At 42.7% G+C, this 15,624-nt stretch overlaps 1 protein-coding gene across 6 annotated transcripts in view; it reads left to right on the top strand.

Moving 5' to 3' along the window:
- The first annotated feature begins 2,033 nt into the window (after positions 1-2,033).
- GATB (glutamyl-tRNA amidotransferase subunit B) overlaps positions 2,034-15,624 on the top strand; it is a 48,170-nt gene continuing 34,579 nt past the window's right edge. For all 6 annotated transcript variants that reach the window (XR_011337358.1, XM_069855713.1, XM_069855712.1 and 3 more), the window contains exons 1-2: positions 2,034-2,155; positions 4,397-4,547. Coding sequence is in view for 5 of the 6 variants with exons in the window: in XM_069855713.1 (XP_069711814.1) it covers positions 2,040-2,155; positions 4,397-4,547 (267 nt within the window). In the remaining variant the exon portion in view is untranslated. The remainder of the gene's footprint in view (positions 2,156-4,396; positions 4,548-15,624) is intronic.

The following is a 15,624-nucleotide window of genomic DNA, read 5'->3' as shown; positions in this document are numbered from 1 at the left end:
TGATTCTATGATCTCTCAACTGATTCTTCCTATGAAGAATCTCCTGTTAATTTAACTCACTCAAGATATGTCAGAAAATTAGTGCTATGATGTAGCATACTGCAGAAAGAACTGGTCTGTCTCATCATCACAACTAACATGAAGATCTCATTGCCCAGACAACTGCACATGGACTGCAGCGCTGAACAAGGATGGGTTTGCAGAGTCCACCCTGAAAATGGACACAGCTAACAGAAAAAACAACTGCCAGGAGCTGGACACTAGACAGACAAAGCAACTGCCAGGAGGTGAACATACCCAAACAGGTGCACATTTTTGGTGGGAAAATAAGGGGCAGAGTTAGTGAAATGAGCCTATTAGCAAGGTGTGACCCCAAGCATAAAAAAGGAAGAAGCAATGGTGAGGTCTTGAGAACATTCTCTCACCAGAGCATTGGTCTTATAGGATGGTGCAGTGCTGTGGGGGTAGCTATCTCTCTCTCTTTCTTTCTTTTTTTTTTTCCTCTCCGATGCATGCTTCATAACCAAATAAACAGTTGCACGTGACCTCGTTTGAGTCTTAATTCTGTATCCGAGTATCTGAGCTAAATGGTACGTGCATCTTTACAGCATGTATCATTATATATGGAACAATCATCATAATAAATTTTCCTAGTTGAATAATTTATCTTCCATACAATTGTGAACCTTTCAGCATCTCATATTTGAACTTGGGAAGACAAAAGGGTAGAAAGCTTGCAAGATACCATCAAGTGCTTATGTGCACCACTGTCCTCTGCTGGAAGAAATCACTTGTACTCATAGTTCATGACTGATTAACTTCTATTAGCAGTAGCTGCATAAAGCAAAGATGACATAAGCAACAGCTAACACACATTCCCATTTAAGCTCCATAGGCCTGTGGCCTAGGACAGAAGGTTGTTAATTCTATTGTCTGTGCAATGTACCCGCATAAACAGCATTTAAGATGTTTGCATATGTGCCGGACAGTGTTCTTTATTACCACGTATTTGTACCGCACTAACACCCCCAGGCCCTGCAGATTGGATTCTGCTGCTCTGCATACATGGAGTTAAGCACCAAGATCTCAGCTGCGTGATACCGGATCACTTGATGCCCAAGATATGCAAAATGCCATGGGTGAAAGAGCAACTGGCTTTGTACCTGCACAAACCCAAAGGAAAAGAAGTACACAACCCCTTTGAGAACCTGAGCCTAAGACACTTTAAACAACAGTTGAAAGACAGAAATGCAATCGCTGCCTCTTGCTCCAGCATTTCTAGGACAAGCTTTAATTTTCTCAGGATAGGCAGGGGACGGTAGACCCGAGTATCATAGCCTCTCGAGACCCGTGCACATTGCAGTTCAGCTGCTTCCCGCACTAACACTACTACATTTTTTAGGTGCCTGGGGAAACACCTCTCTAGGAGGAGGCAAGTAGGCCAGCTCTGTGTGAAGAAGACTTGCCCCTCCCTGGTAACATGGCACCATTACACTAAGCCACAAAGGCCCTTCCACAGCAAAGATGAGGGACAAAAGCCCTACGTTTGCCAGCCAGTCTTCACCCAGCCATTGGTGAAGGCAGGCAGGTGAGTGCCTGCAGCTGGCTCCCCACCTCTGCCCTAGGAGCAGCACAAGCCTGCATGCACCCCTTCCCCACCAAGTGTGACCCCTCCCTCCCCAGGTGTGGCCCCTCCACCTCCCCAGGTGTGACACCGCCCCCAAACATGTGACCCCTCCCGTCTTCACGCGTGACCCCTCCCTTCCCCAGGTGTGGCCAGTCCCCTGCTCAGGTGTGACCCCTTCTCTTCCGCAGGTGTGACCCCGCCCCTCCCCAGGTGTGACCCCGTGCTCCGCGTGACCCCGCCCCTCCCCGCTAGGCTGTGCGGGACGGAGGTCGTGGGCCGCGGGGCCTGCCGGGAGTTGTAGTCCGCCCCCCAAGTCCGGCGCGCTGCTCTGCGTAGCCATCCCTCTCGCCGGACTACATTTCCCAGGGGGCGCTGGGGAGTGGGAGGTGGCTCAGCGGCAAAGCCAGGCAAAATGGCGGCGGTGGCGGCGCGAAGGTGTGGCCGTGGCAGTGGAATCTGGCGCCGGGCGTGGTGGCGCGGCGTCGCCTCTAACGCGAGAGGCGAGGCGGTGCCGGCGGGGAAGAGCGGGTACGGGGCCGGGAGAGCAGAGTGGAGCGGCGTATGGGGTCACAGGCGGGGAGCGAGGCGGTGGTGGCGGGGCCCGCCATGGGCGCCGCGTGTCCCGGCTGTGGGCGGAGTGGGGCCGCCTACCCCCCGACAGGCATGGCCGTGGCGGCAGCCAGGCGGAGTGCAAGCCAACGGGAAAGCATCAGTCTTCATAAGCAGTCTCGAAGGGCTATTCTGGTCCAAAGGAGGCTTTCTCTTCCAGTGAAGAGTTGCGACACGCTGATAGTGTGTCTGGGCAGAGCTAGGGAAAAGGAGGCTGAGGGGAGGCCTCCTCACCCTCTACACCTGCCTGAAAGGAGGTTGTAGCGAAGCAGGTGTTGGTTTCTTCTCCAGGTGACAGGTGATAGGATGAGAGGGAATGGCCCGAGCTGCACCAGCGGAGTCTCAGATTGGACATGAGGAAAAAATTCTTCACCAAAAGAGTTGTCAAGCACTGGCACTGACTGCCAGGGAGGTGGTAGAGTCACCAGCCCTGGAGGGATTTAAAAAATGGGTAGATGTAGTGCTTAGGTATATGATTTATTAGTGGATAGGTGTGGTTGGGCTTGATGATCTCAAAAGTCTTTTCTAGCCTTGTGATTCTATGATTGCATTCCTGCTGCAGCTGGAAGTTACGGCCTGCACAAGTTTTCACATTCTATGGAGATATTCAGGTTTCTCTCTATGCCACTGTTTGCCTAAGGGAAGTTTTGCAGGCAACAGCAGAAGGATGCTGGTGATTCTTTAGAGACATAAATAAAAATAAACCAAGAACAAACATGGCAAGAAACTCCAGGTTTCTGAGCAGTGGTGTTGGTAGGACTTGAAGACTGACTGATTGCACCTACCTGTTTGTCTGAGTGTAAGCCAAAGCACCGATTAAGCAAATCCTGATGTAATTTTTAATCATAGAATCATCAGGTTGGAAAAGACCCATTGGATCATTGAGTCCAACCATTCCTAACAATCACTGAACCATGCCCCTCAGCACCTCGTCCAGCCATCCCTTAAACACCTCCAGGGAAGAATGCTGTGACATGATGGGGATGCATTCCTAAAGAATTCAGGAAACCCTGAAATAAACTGTCCTCCAAAATTAAACAACTTTTTTTTTCCTAAACCCTGAGGTATTTTTGTGAGTAGTTGAAAATACCAAAGAAAGTTTTATATTTCAGTAAAAGAAAATGTATTAGCTGCTTTAAACATCTGAACCATAATCATTTATGGTAGTATTCCTAAGCAGTGATCTAAGTGGCATCTGTATTTCTAGTTTGGTGTTTGCAGGGAGGTCCTAAGCTGTCAAGTTGTCCTAAGCAGACAACTAAAATCTTGGCAATGTATTATGTTCACCTTTTGAAGGAACTCTGTACTTGATATTTTTGTTTGATGTTTTCCATAGATTGCTTATCTCCTATAGCTCTCTGGATACTTATACTGCTGAAGTACTCTGCTGTAGAAATGTGATTTCATCACTGAAATATTATTTGTGCCACTTCATTTGTATGAAGCCAGATAATTACTTGCAGAAACTGTCAAGCAATTCACACTGTTAAGGTGACCTTTCTCTTGTCCATATAAAGGTTATGGATGTGAGAATTGCAGTTACTCTTTAGATGATGTGAAGAAGCTTTATTCTGTGGAGTATGTTCAGAGAGCAGTAGCTCACTAGTTGAAATTGTGATTTCTCTATTACTAGATTACTAATGTTTATGCTAATATGCTACTAACACTGCTCTGGAGAGCTGCCTTTCCCAGCATGCAAGTGACTAGCTGACAAAGAATACATTATTATGCGACCTGTCTGTTGGATATTTATCAACTTACCTGAGAAATAATTGATATTTATGATGATTTTGTAATTTTTCATGAGGTACCAAATTAGGGTTCATCCAGCATGCAAGTTTGCCTCATTAATTTCTCTAAGATTTCTCATCTAAGGGAAAGTTAAAAGTTTCAGACCATTAAGTTCCCTCTTTATGAATTCTTTTCTGTATATAACAAAGATGCTTTGCTGTACCGTCTCCTCCATATATATTGTCAGTTAGTCTCAGTTTTCCAGTATTGCAGCACAGCTTTTGGCATTACACTGTATTTACAACTTATTTTACAATTAAAATTTAATTTTTGTTAAAAGAATAAATGAAAAATTCTTAATTCTTATATTTTTAGATATTTATGGGGGTTTATGTAATCTATATGTAAATGTATTTCTTTCCTTTTCAGTCTTGCATCGTGGGTACCAGTTGTGGGTCTAGAAATTCATGCGCAGATCAGTTCCAACTCAAAACTTTTCTCTGGTTCCGAAGTCCAGTTTGCAGCACCTCCTAACACTTTGGTGTCTTTCTTTGATGCCTCTTTACCAGGAACTTTACCAGTAAGTTATGCTTCAACTTAATTTATATCAGGATTAATATCAGACAATTTTTTTCTATTGTTTTGTTCTTCCCAACATTTGGCTGTGGAACTACTTCTGCATATTTTTTGTTTTCTGATTACTTGATAACATGAGATGCCCAATACTAGGTGGGTTTTTTTTTAAATTCATTCACTCTCAAGCTGTCACTACAGATGCTTGACATCTTCTGCAAAGGGTAAAAATAAGGATTGTCTCTTCAATATATTGAATGCATCGTGGTATTTCTGAGACCAGAGTGGGTATATTTGGTTAGTATACCCCACAGGAAACTCCTTAATTATGAGAGGTACTTAAAATTCTATGAGAGAAGAACATCTTAGATTTCTGAGTGGCCATTTTATGTTCCTTTGCCATATGTTTGTTTATGTAGCTGTCATTTGCCATTTGGACTGTCTCACTGTGGAGGTATTTCACTTGGGTAGTAGAAAGTCTCTGATTTAGGGAAGTGTCAACCATTCCTATTTTCAGAACAAACAATTATTTAAAAAAAAAAAATCAACAGACTAATCTGTGTGAGACATTGTGGACTGATAAGTTGAAAAAGCTAACTAGCATTTAGCAGTGAGATTTACTGGTGACAACAATACATTTTTGAAGTCACAGCTTACTTATAAGTGTCATGGCTGTGGCAGTACTGCTGTAGAATTCTCTGGAAATCAAAGATGTTTAATATAAAAATAATTGTTTAAACAGTATAAAATAAGCTTTTACTGTACAGTGAAAATAAATATTGAATAGACTTAGCATCGTCTTATGCAACAAGCATGCAGAGACTATAATGGGGTCCAGTTACTTAGTGCAAAAGTGTTTCACTGAGTATACTTACTAGAGTGAGTTGAATTCCAGTTGCAGATACATTTTTTTTTTTTTAATCTGTTGGAAGCTTTTCATCACCATAATACTGCTATAAATAATATTCTGAAGTTGAGAGTTCTTGCTGGATTTCTGTATGGCATGTAATCCTTAAAAAGTGAAATGCATTGATACATTCATTCTGTATTTGCAAAGGCGTTGAAACCCTAGGAAGTAAAGCCTAGATGCTGATAAAATTTAAACTTCACTGTGATCTCAGTAGCAATTCAGGGCTGAGTTTCAGATCTAACTGTGGACATTTTGAAACCTTTCCAGAGAAAATGGAAATCTTATGCAATCATTTGGTTTTAGAAGAATCTAGTTAGACTTAAACATGGAAAATCAGTTATTTTCATTTGGTGGCAGGGCTAGGTTAGGGATTTAATAGTAAAAAAATGTAAAAGGGTTCAAGATTTTGGTTTTAAACCTACTTAATGTTCAGATAATGCACAGAAATCACTGTAAATTGTCTAATGCTTATCAGTCAAGTAGAAAAACTGTTCTTGAAGTAACACAAATTAGTATTTATGAGGAGTTTCATTTTTTTTATATACGTCTGTTTATCTTAAACAGGAGGTTGGCTTTTTTCTCTGTTAAAGTGCTTTACAAATGAGGCTTGGTATGGCCTTCAGGAGAAAACCCCAGTACATGTGGGTTGTGGCAGAGAATGTGACTGTACCAGAGAAGTAAAAAGCAGGATGATTGGGTTAGTTTACAAGTAGTGACACTATTTTTGCTTCTACCAGTTGCTTTTATCTATACAAAAAGAAGAAAGATATTTTGCACTGTAGTACTGGTGAAAATAGAGTTGAAAGCGAATGTTACAAAATACATGTTCTTGCATGTTAGAATGTGATACAGAATCCAGTCAGTAGTCATTGCTTTATTTTACCATTGTACTTGCTGGGCAGGAATTAATGCTAGAGACCAGTGTTGGTTCTGGAATCAAAACAGTTGGACTTATTTTCTTGAAATAACTGTATGTGTTTGTACATGACGATAGCGTCTAGAGTAGAATTGGATCAAAGTGTTTGTAAAAAAAGCCAAAAAATCCACTTTAACAATTATTAAGATTATTACCTAGTAAGTGTCTTTGGAAGGGAAATATTTGGCCTTTACTTTTGACTCTGTTTTCTTGAGAAACAAAAGAAGTAGGAGCAAAGTTTTAATACAGTAGTTGTGCTGTCTGTAGCAGAAAATAACTGCTGTTATAAACTGAGAACTACAGGGACAGTTTTCAATGTCACATGGATTTTAACTTTGCTTTGGGACTATGAGATGGTTGTGACTGGCAACCGTGCTAGTATTTCCTGTTTTACAACAGACAGGAAAAAAAAATAGTAGAATAACCAGGTTGGAAGAGACCCACCGGATCATCGAGTCCAACCATTCCTATCAAACACTAAGCCATGCCCCTTAGCACCTCGTCCACCTGTGCCTTAAACACTTCCAGGGAAAGTGAATCAACCACCTCCCTGGGTAGCCTGTTCCAGTGCCCGATGACCCTTTCTGTGAAAAATTTTTTCCTAATGTCCAGCCTAAACCTCCCCTGGCGGAACTTGAGGCCATTCCCTCTTGTCCTGTCCCCCGTCGCTTGGAGAAGAGGCCAGCACCCTCCTCTCTACAACCTCCTTTCAGCTAGTTGTAGAGAGCAATGAGGTCTCCCCTCAGCCTCCTCTTCTCCAGGCTAAACAACCCCAGCTCTCTCAGCCGCTCCTCCTAAGACTTGTTCTCCAGCCCCTTCACCAGCTTTGTTGCTCTTCTCTGGACTCGCTCCAGAGCCTCAATATCCTTCTTGTGGTGAGGGGCCCAGAACTGAACACAGTATTCGAGGAGCGGTCTCACCAATGCCGAGTACAGAGGGAGAATAACCTCCCTGGACCTCCTGGTCACACCATTTCTGATACAAGCCAAGATGCCATTGGCCTTCTTGGCCACCTGGGCACACTGCTGGCTCATGTTCAGTCAGCTGTCAACTAACACCCCCAGGTGCCTCTCCTCCAGGCAGCTTTCTAGACAGACTTCTCCTAGTCTGTAGCACTGCACAGGGTTGTTGTGCCCCAAGTGCAGGACCCAGCATTTGGCCTTGTTAAACCTCATGCCATTGGACTCAGCCCAATGGTCCAGCCTGTTCAGATCCCTTTGCAGAGCCTCCCTACCCTCCAGCAGATCGACACTTCCACCCAGCTCAGTGTCGTCCGCAAACTTGCTAAGGGTGCACTCAATGCCTTCATCCAGGTCATTGATAAAGACATTGAACAGGGCTGGACCCAGCCCTGAGCCCTGGGGAACCCCACTTGTCACTGGCCTCCAGCTGGATTTCACACCGTTTTCCACCACTCTCTGGGCCCGGCCATCCAACCAGTTTTCCACCCAGGAGAGCGTGCGCCTGCCCAGGCCAGAGGCTGACAGTTTCTGAAGCAGAATGCTGTGAGAAACTGTGTCAAAGGCTTTAATGAAGTCCCGGAAGACCACATCCACAGCCTTTCCCTCGTCCAGCAGCCGAGTCACTTTGTCATAGAAGGCGCTCAGGTTAGTTTGGCAAGACCTGCCTTTCGTGAACCCGTGTTGACTGGGCCTGATGACACGGTTCTCTTGCGTGTGCTTCATGATAGCACTCAAGATCACCTGTTCCATGACTTTCCCTGGCACTGAGGTCAGACTGATAGGCCTGTAGTTCCCTGGGTCCTCCCTGCAACCCTTCTTGTAGATGGGCACAACATCAGCCAGCCTCCAGTCCAGTGGGACTTCCCCAGTCTTCCAGGACTGTTGGAAGATGATGGGAAGGGGTTTGGCCAGCACATCCGCCAGCTCCTTCAGTACCCTAGGGTGAATCCCGTCCGGCCCCATAGACTTGTGGGTGTCTAGTCAGGCTAGCAAGGCTCTGACCACCTCCTCTTGGATCATGGGAGCCTCATTTTGCTCCTCTAGCTCCTGGGTTTGTACACAGATGGAACAACTTTCTTTACAATTAAAGACTGAGTCAAAGAAGGCATTAAGTACCTCAGCCTTTTCCTCATCCCCTGTTACTGTTGTTCCTTCTTTGTCCAGTAGGGACTGTATGGTCTCCCTAGTCCTCCTTTTATTATTTAGTTATTTATAGAAGGATTTTTTGTTATCTTTCACAGATTTTGCCAATCTGATTTCTAGTTGAGCCTTAGCCCTTCTGATTTTTTCTCTACACAATCTCACTTCCCGTAGTCCACCCAAGAGGCCTGTCCCTTCTTCCAAAGCCCATAAACGTTTCTCTTGTTCTTGATATCACTCAAGATCTCTCGGTTCAACCAAGCTGGTATTTTCCCCTGCCAGCTTTTTTTCCGGAACATGGGGATGGCTTTCTCCTGAGCTGCTAGGATTTCCTTTTTGAAGAGCTCCCAGCCCTCGTGGGCTCCCTTGCCCTTAAGTACTGTCTCCCATGGGACTTTGCCAACCAGCCTTCTGAAGAGTTCAAAGTCTGCCCTCTGGAAATTTAATGCTACTGTCCTGCTAACCACCCTCTTCACTTCACCTAGAACAGAAAACCCTATCATCTCATGATCACTTTGTCCTAGAGGTCCACCTACTGCCACATCCCCCACAAGGCCTTCTCTGTTCACAAACAGCAGGTCCAGGAGGGCACCCTCCCTTGTTGGTTCATTCACCAGCTGTGCAAGGAAGTTGTTTTCCACGCACTCCAGGAACCTCCTAGACTGCTTCCTTTCTGCTCTGTTGTACTTCCAGCAGATATCAGGAAGATTGAAGTCTCCCACAAGAACGAGAGGCATTGATCTAGAGATTAACCCCAGCTGTTTATAGAAGAGCTCATCAGCTGCTTCTCCTTGGCTGGGTGGTCTGTAACAGACTCCTATCACAAAATCTACCTTCTGGTGGGCTCCTCTGATTTTAACCGACAGGCACTCAATCTCCTCATTGCCACAATCCATCTCAACGGTGTCCAAGTCCTCCCTTACAAAGAGGGATACCCCGCCTTCTCTCCTACCCTTCCTCTCCCGCCTGAAGACTTTATACCCCACCATAGCTGCACTCCAGTTATATGAGTTGTCCCACCATGTTTCCGTGATGGCAACGATATCATAGGCTCCTTGCCCTACGATGGTGCTAAAGGGAGCTTTTCTGGTTGCTATATGTTTCTGGATCGCTAATGAGCGTGGGCATGAGCTTTTGCTGTGCTCTCCACAGGAGGGTTAAAACCAGGAGAAATGTGTTTAGTGTTCCTCCGTCTTTCCTCTTTGTATTTTCTTCCTGTACTGTAATGCAGCTTGTTTTATGCCCCTGCTGCAAGTAGGCCTTAAGTCGACCATCACAGTGTTAGTGTGATGGCCGTTTCACTGCTGCTCTCATAATGTGCCTCAGAGACAGCTACGGGCAGGAAGAGCTATGCAGGCACAGTAGTGTTTGGCATGAAACAGAAAAAATGACAAAGCTTTGATTTAAAAAGTAGATTTTGAAGTAATGAGACTGGACAGTGCATCCCATGCTACTCTGCAGACTTTCTGTGCCCTGTGGTGCTGCAGCCACTCACCACTAGACTAAACAGAATCTTACTCAAACTACTGTCAAGCTCTCAATTATTTGGGACTATGCGTGACTATGTACATTACGTGTGTGTAATGAAATGTGCAAAGACTTGTTTCTTTTACCTAATAAATGGACTTGGCAGTAATCCTAGCTTGATGTCTTCAGAGGACCTACTATAAAAGAAGTATAATGCTACACGTGGTACCTGCAGACAGATCTAAAATTGTTCTGAGGATACATAAAGATGGTTGCACTGCAACCATCTCTTTGAAATTTCTGAGAATCTTTATAGAAGTTTAAAAAGATAAGAGTGGGCTCACAGGAAGAGAATCCATGATTATCTGTTCTCATGACTGAGGTGGCTGACTGAAGGTTAATTATAGCTCGGCCACATAAATAAGATGGTAGGTCTACTGGCTAAAGGCCGATACCTTTTTGTCTGTGCTTAGTCTTTGTTGCTGATCACACCAAAAGATGCATATTTTTTCTCCTGCATTGCTAAAGTGAAAGCCTGATCTTTTCTTTGTAGACAAATCTATGAAGAAATTATCTAGGATTTACATAACCAAGATTTAAATTAATAAGATTTGAATGAATGTTAGCCCTACGGTCTTAAGTATTTTGAAATTTTTGATACCTTCCTATGCAGTGAATTCCTTTCTCTTCACAGTGTGAACAGCATCTTTTTAAATTTTTTTTTTTTTAGGATAGAGTTTTCAGAAAAGCTTGCTTGTGATCAGCCTCTGTTCCTAGTGAAGAAAAGATAAATAAATACCTTCTGACCTCAGAAGAAACAGAGTAAGATGTGTTGAACACAGCTGTGGAATACCATGAGATGCATGATTTTATATTTTTTTTTTTTTCCTATTCCACTGCAAGTCCTTGAAGGCTAGACAGCTCACTCATTGCTTCTATCCTGTACGGAGATTTTCATATCCTCATGTTTTAAACTCCTTTAGTTTTCCATCTGTAAATAGTGTAGAAGGAAGCATTTTGGTCCTACTGTATTTTCTCTCAAGTGTATAATGACAGTCAGGCAACCAGATACACCTTTACATGGAGAAAAGCAGGGCTAGAACAGCTATTAACCCTTGTTCTTTCTGTTACTGCACTGCTGGCAAATTAAAATCCAAACTCTGGCTTCTCCAAAGTTGAGGACCGTCACTGCAACACTGGGTAGTAGCAGGGAGTGTGTGTATCATGCCGTTTACTTTCCCCACCCTGCAGTGCTGTGCTGTGCTGTGAGGGTGGCTGCCCAGGGATGTGACAGGGGAGATGCCCAGTTTGAGGACACAAAGGGTGCTTTACTTCCCCATCCTATATTGACACTGCATCCTTCCTTGGCAGTTGCAGTTACCCAGTGTTTTTCCAGATGCCTTGAGTGACAGCTTATCAGACTTTATAGTGAATATTATTAATATACAGGATTTACCTGATACATTTTCTCTCAAAGGCGCTTTCTGTGAGAGGTTTTTTTTTAGATTTGGTGGATCTGTCTGTCAGCTGTACATACTGGAACAGAAACAGCATTTGAGATGATCATTCATACTTTACAGTTTGAAACTAGATTTTTTGATATCTTGTGCCTGTTAAATCTGGTGATTGCAACAGCTGTTTTACCAACTTGTGATTTCAGTCTTGTTTTGACATTCCTGCTGCCATGCATACGAATTTACTCTCTTCTTGTGCTGCTTTGCTTTGGAAAAAACCTTGCTGCTTAGCTTGACTTCTGTAGCTACGTTTTTAATTACATGCACCTTTTGGGGGGAACTGGACCATCTTCTTATTGTTTTTAAGCCATTTACTTAAGTCTAGGTTCACTTTTAACTGCTTCTTCTTCCAGTAAAACTGTAATAATTGTACTTGGGGGGGGGAAACTTCTTAGAAATTGGTGGTACCTTTCTGTTGCAGTCTTTTTTTTTTTTCCTGTTAATACAAGGTTTGCGTCATGCATCGTATCATCAGTGGTTAAGTGTCTTTTGTTGCTCTCTCAGTCTCAACTTGTTGGACTTGCAGTCCCAATAAGCTTCTAAAAAGAAACTTCTGCTTAATTTAGAAAAATGAGTGAAATAGGCTTTCAAACCGTTGCTCCCTGAGAATACCTCTGCACTTCTGAGTGCAAGATGAATCAAAGCTTGCCTACATAATTTCAGGCTATTAATCAGTTCAGCACTGTTGTACTGGTCAGGAGAGGGTTTTGAAAGATGGAGGAGGCCTGCTTCAGGTGACTTTCAGGACTGGGTCATGGTGGGGGTCATTCCTTATGATGTCTTTTTCTCTTTTGTAGGATTGTTCATAGCCCTGGGGCTCACTATGGAACTAGTCTCCTTCACTGAAGTCTGAAAAGTGTTATGCTGACTCAGTTTCCACAGTTGCTTAGCTCAACTTCATTTCATACTTAACTGTAAATGCCATTTTTCTGGACGCCTCTGCTTTTGTACTTGAAAGTACTTGGTGACGTTGATCTTCTCTCAAGCTTTGAAGGAGTCCTCTCTAAGGTTTTCTCTTGATTTTTGTTATGTCTCATTTATTTGTGAGAAGTTCTAAGCTCATTCTGGGTATTTTAATCTTTTTGTCAAGGCTAACAATTCCTGGAGGTCTTTGTCTCCTTAGCACCTCAGTAACTATTGAGCTCTCTTTCTGTTTGTTGTTCTTGAGGGCTTTTCTGTCATCCGTTACAGGTCCCCCTGGCTGATGTAAACTTGCCAGTTAGAATGGCATTGAGTTGATAAAACTATCATTTGTTTCAGTAGATCCTTCAATGCATTGGTGATGTTATCTATGTATTTTGTCTTCTCTCCTTTTGTACTGCTTTTTTCATTGCTTTACCCTTTGCTTTACACAGATATTTTTCTACTTAGTAGGTGGCAGGAGTTTGCAGTATGTCGTTTCCTTTCTTTCACACAGTTCTGGTACTGCAGTTATTGTCCCGTCTTTGATACTTTTGGACAGCACAAGCATTACACTCTTTCTGAATTCAGTTTGAAATTTCTGCTGAAATGCACATTAGCTTTTTGCAGTAGTTTTTCTTAGTTGGCTAGGAATTTCTTAATATTTTAAGCTCGAATTGTGAATGGATTTTTTTGGACAAATCTCTATTACTTCTGTTTGTATACACTGTTTGTGCTCTGGCATCCTTAGGTGTTTGATTTAATTTTTTCTCAGTATGTAGACAACAGGTGAATCCCTTTGAGGTAATCTTAAGTGTCAAAGCTTAGCCCCCGTCCTGGTCAGTTTTGGCAGCTAAAACTGAGCAGTTGGGCTTCTGATTCCCTCCCCACCCTCCTCCCCACATATAAAGAGGAAAGGGAAATGAGAGAAGGACTTGCAGGTTGGAAGCAAAAACTACAGCTTTAATGAAAGAATAATAATGAAGAAAATCATAAGAAAATAATAAAATAGATACTAATCTCCGAAATCTTGCCCCCACCCCTTCTCTTGAGGACTGTACATTACTGTAAATGCTGTAGAGCAGACACGAGGGAAAGAAAGGGTCCAAGGCTAGGACGGAGCTGGACTCAGGAACTGGATTCAGGAACACATGGATCAGGGGGAAGCAGGCAGACAAGGTCTTCACTGGATGTCAGCCATTGAAGAAGAGGGCGAGACCCTTGTGATCTCCCGGGTTTATACTAGGTATGATGTATATTGGATGGAATACTCTGTTGGTCACTTTGGAGTCACCTGTGATGTCTGCCTCTCCCTGCAGGTGTGAACCTTCTTCGTCTTTGACTTACAGCTGCCCACTAACTCAAGGATGGCCTTGGTTACTATAGGAATAAGTGTAAGCAATGGCCTCTCACTTCTAGAGAGAAACACTGTTTGAAAAACATGCAGTTAATTTTCAGAAAATGAATTTAGTTAGATGAGACTGAGCTGAAGTTAGAAAACTGATTCTCTTAGCTCAAACCACAACACTGAGGTAGTATGTTGAATATATGTGGATGAAAAGCAGTGCTCTGTTAAACAAGATTCTGTAACAATCATTGTTCTATCAATCTACCAATGTCTTAGCATTTTAACTTTGCAAACTGACATCTTGCTGCTTTGTTCCTCTTAATTTTTACTCTGAAGAGTTTTTTTCATTGAAGTGTATTTAGGATCATTCTCTAACAGTAATGACAGATAATTGTAGAGTGGGTCTTTGTTCTCTTCATGGTTAGCTGTTTCGTGGGTAATGTTGCATACTGTCAGGTTTATGTATTTTGTTTGAAACTTATCTTGGTGCAATTAGGCTGTAATTGGCTCCTGGGGTAAAGTTAATTTCTTTCTTTCAGTTCTTTCTGATTATCAGACACCTTGCTGCCTTAAATGTATTATTGACTGTGTCTTTGATTTTGAAAGGATTATGTAAGCTTCTGCAACTGGTGTTTATTAGTTACATGTACGGATTTTGCTAGTGCAACTGTTGTTTTCTATATAAAAATGTTAAGTTTGCAATTTCACTGTCAAGTTCAGCCAAATTAACCTCAAAAGTTTTAGGTTTGTAGAGGGTTTTGTGAATATATTTGCAAGTACGTGAAGAGGGAATGAGCAATTGACTGTCTTCTCCCCACTGTTCTCAGCTTTATTTGGGCTTCTGCTATTCAGATATTTCTTTATACAGAATTTGGAATGTTTAATGAAATGCGAAGATGAAGGAATCATGGAGGGGAGAGTGTTGAGGGCACTGTTTAGGTAAAACAAACTAAGGCAACTATTTATAGGCAATTAGCATTCATTTGTTCTGCTCTTCCAGAACAACTTTTTTAAAGTTTTTTACTTGCTTTCTTAATAGCTTTTTGCAAGACTTGTTGCAATATGTCACCTATTGTTTTCCTGAATTAGTATATTCTTGTCTTAATGGGTGATAGACCACTTCTGGTTTGCTTTCAATTTGTATGTTGTGTTCTCTTAAGAGATCTGAGTCAGCCTGGAGGGAAAGATGGCTGCTTCTCTGGGGAATAAATAAGTATGTTCCAGGAGGAGGCAACAGAGGAAAAAGGAAGGAGGGAGTCAAAACAAAGGACTGGGAGTTTTTAGTTTGTGGTCAGTGTAGTGTCTGAAACACATTAAGAGTGCAAGAAGGAGCAGAGGACAGATAGACAAGACTTAGAAATAACAGAAGATGATTGTCAATGTGTATCAAGGGTTAGAATTTGTTAGTGCTCTGAAAACCACAGAACTGGCCCTCACTGGGCCTGCAGGCAAAGGACCATCTGCAAGGATAAACAGGGCAGGAGTCGGTTTGTAAACTCTATTCTGTCCTTAGTGCTCTGAATTTTCTCTATTTAGCAAGTTAATCTCAGTTATATTGAAGAAGGCATACATTATTCATGTTTAAAAGCCTTTTTCAGCTTTTTTTTTTTTTTTTGTGGAGCTCAGCGTAGGAAAAATGGTCTGAGAAGGTCTGTCTCAAAGCTCTGGTTGACTTTGGATTTGATCACATTCTGTTACTTAGGTTTACCGTTCTCAGGCCCATACCTCCAGAGCAGTGAAGTGTTTTCACTGGATCTTTCTGTATTTAACCTGTTGTGGATCAGATGGCATTAGCATTAGTTTAAATTTCAACAGTCGTAGGAGAGGGATCATCATTATAACAGGTCAGAAAAAGCCATGTGGCAGATGCAGAAGGCTGTGCTGTCAACAGGGAGGGCATGAATGTTGGACAGATACTGGACTTCTT

This window comes from Phaenicophaeus curvirostris, chromosome 4 (genome assembly GCF_032191515.1).
Source record: "Phaenicophaeus curvirostris isolate KB17595 chromosome 4, BPBGC_Pcur_1.0, whole genome shotgun sequence".
Classification (NCBI taxonomy): domain Eukaryota; kingdom Metazoa; phylum Chordata; class Aves; order Cuculiformes; family Cuculidae; genus Phaenicophaeus; species Phaenicophaeus curvirostris.
This window is presented reverse-complemented; position numbering and strand designations above follow the sequence as displayed.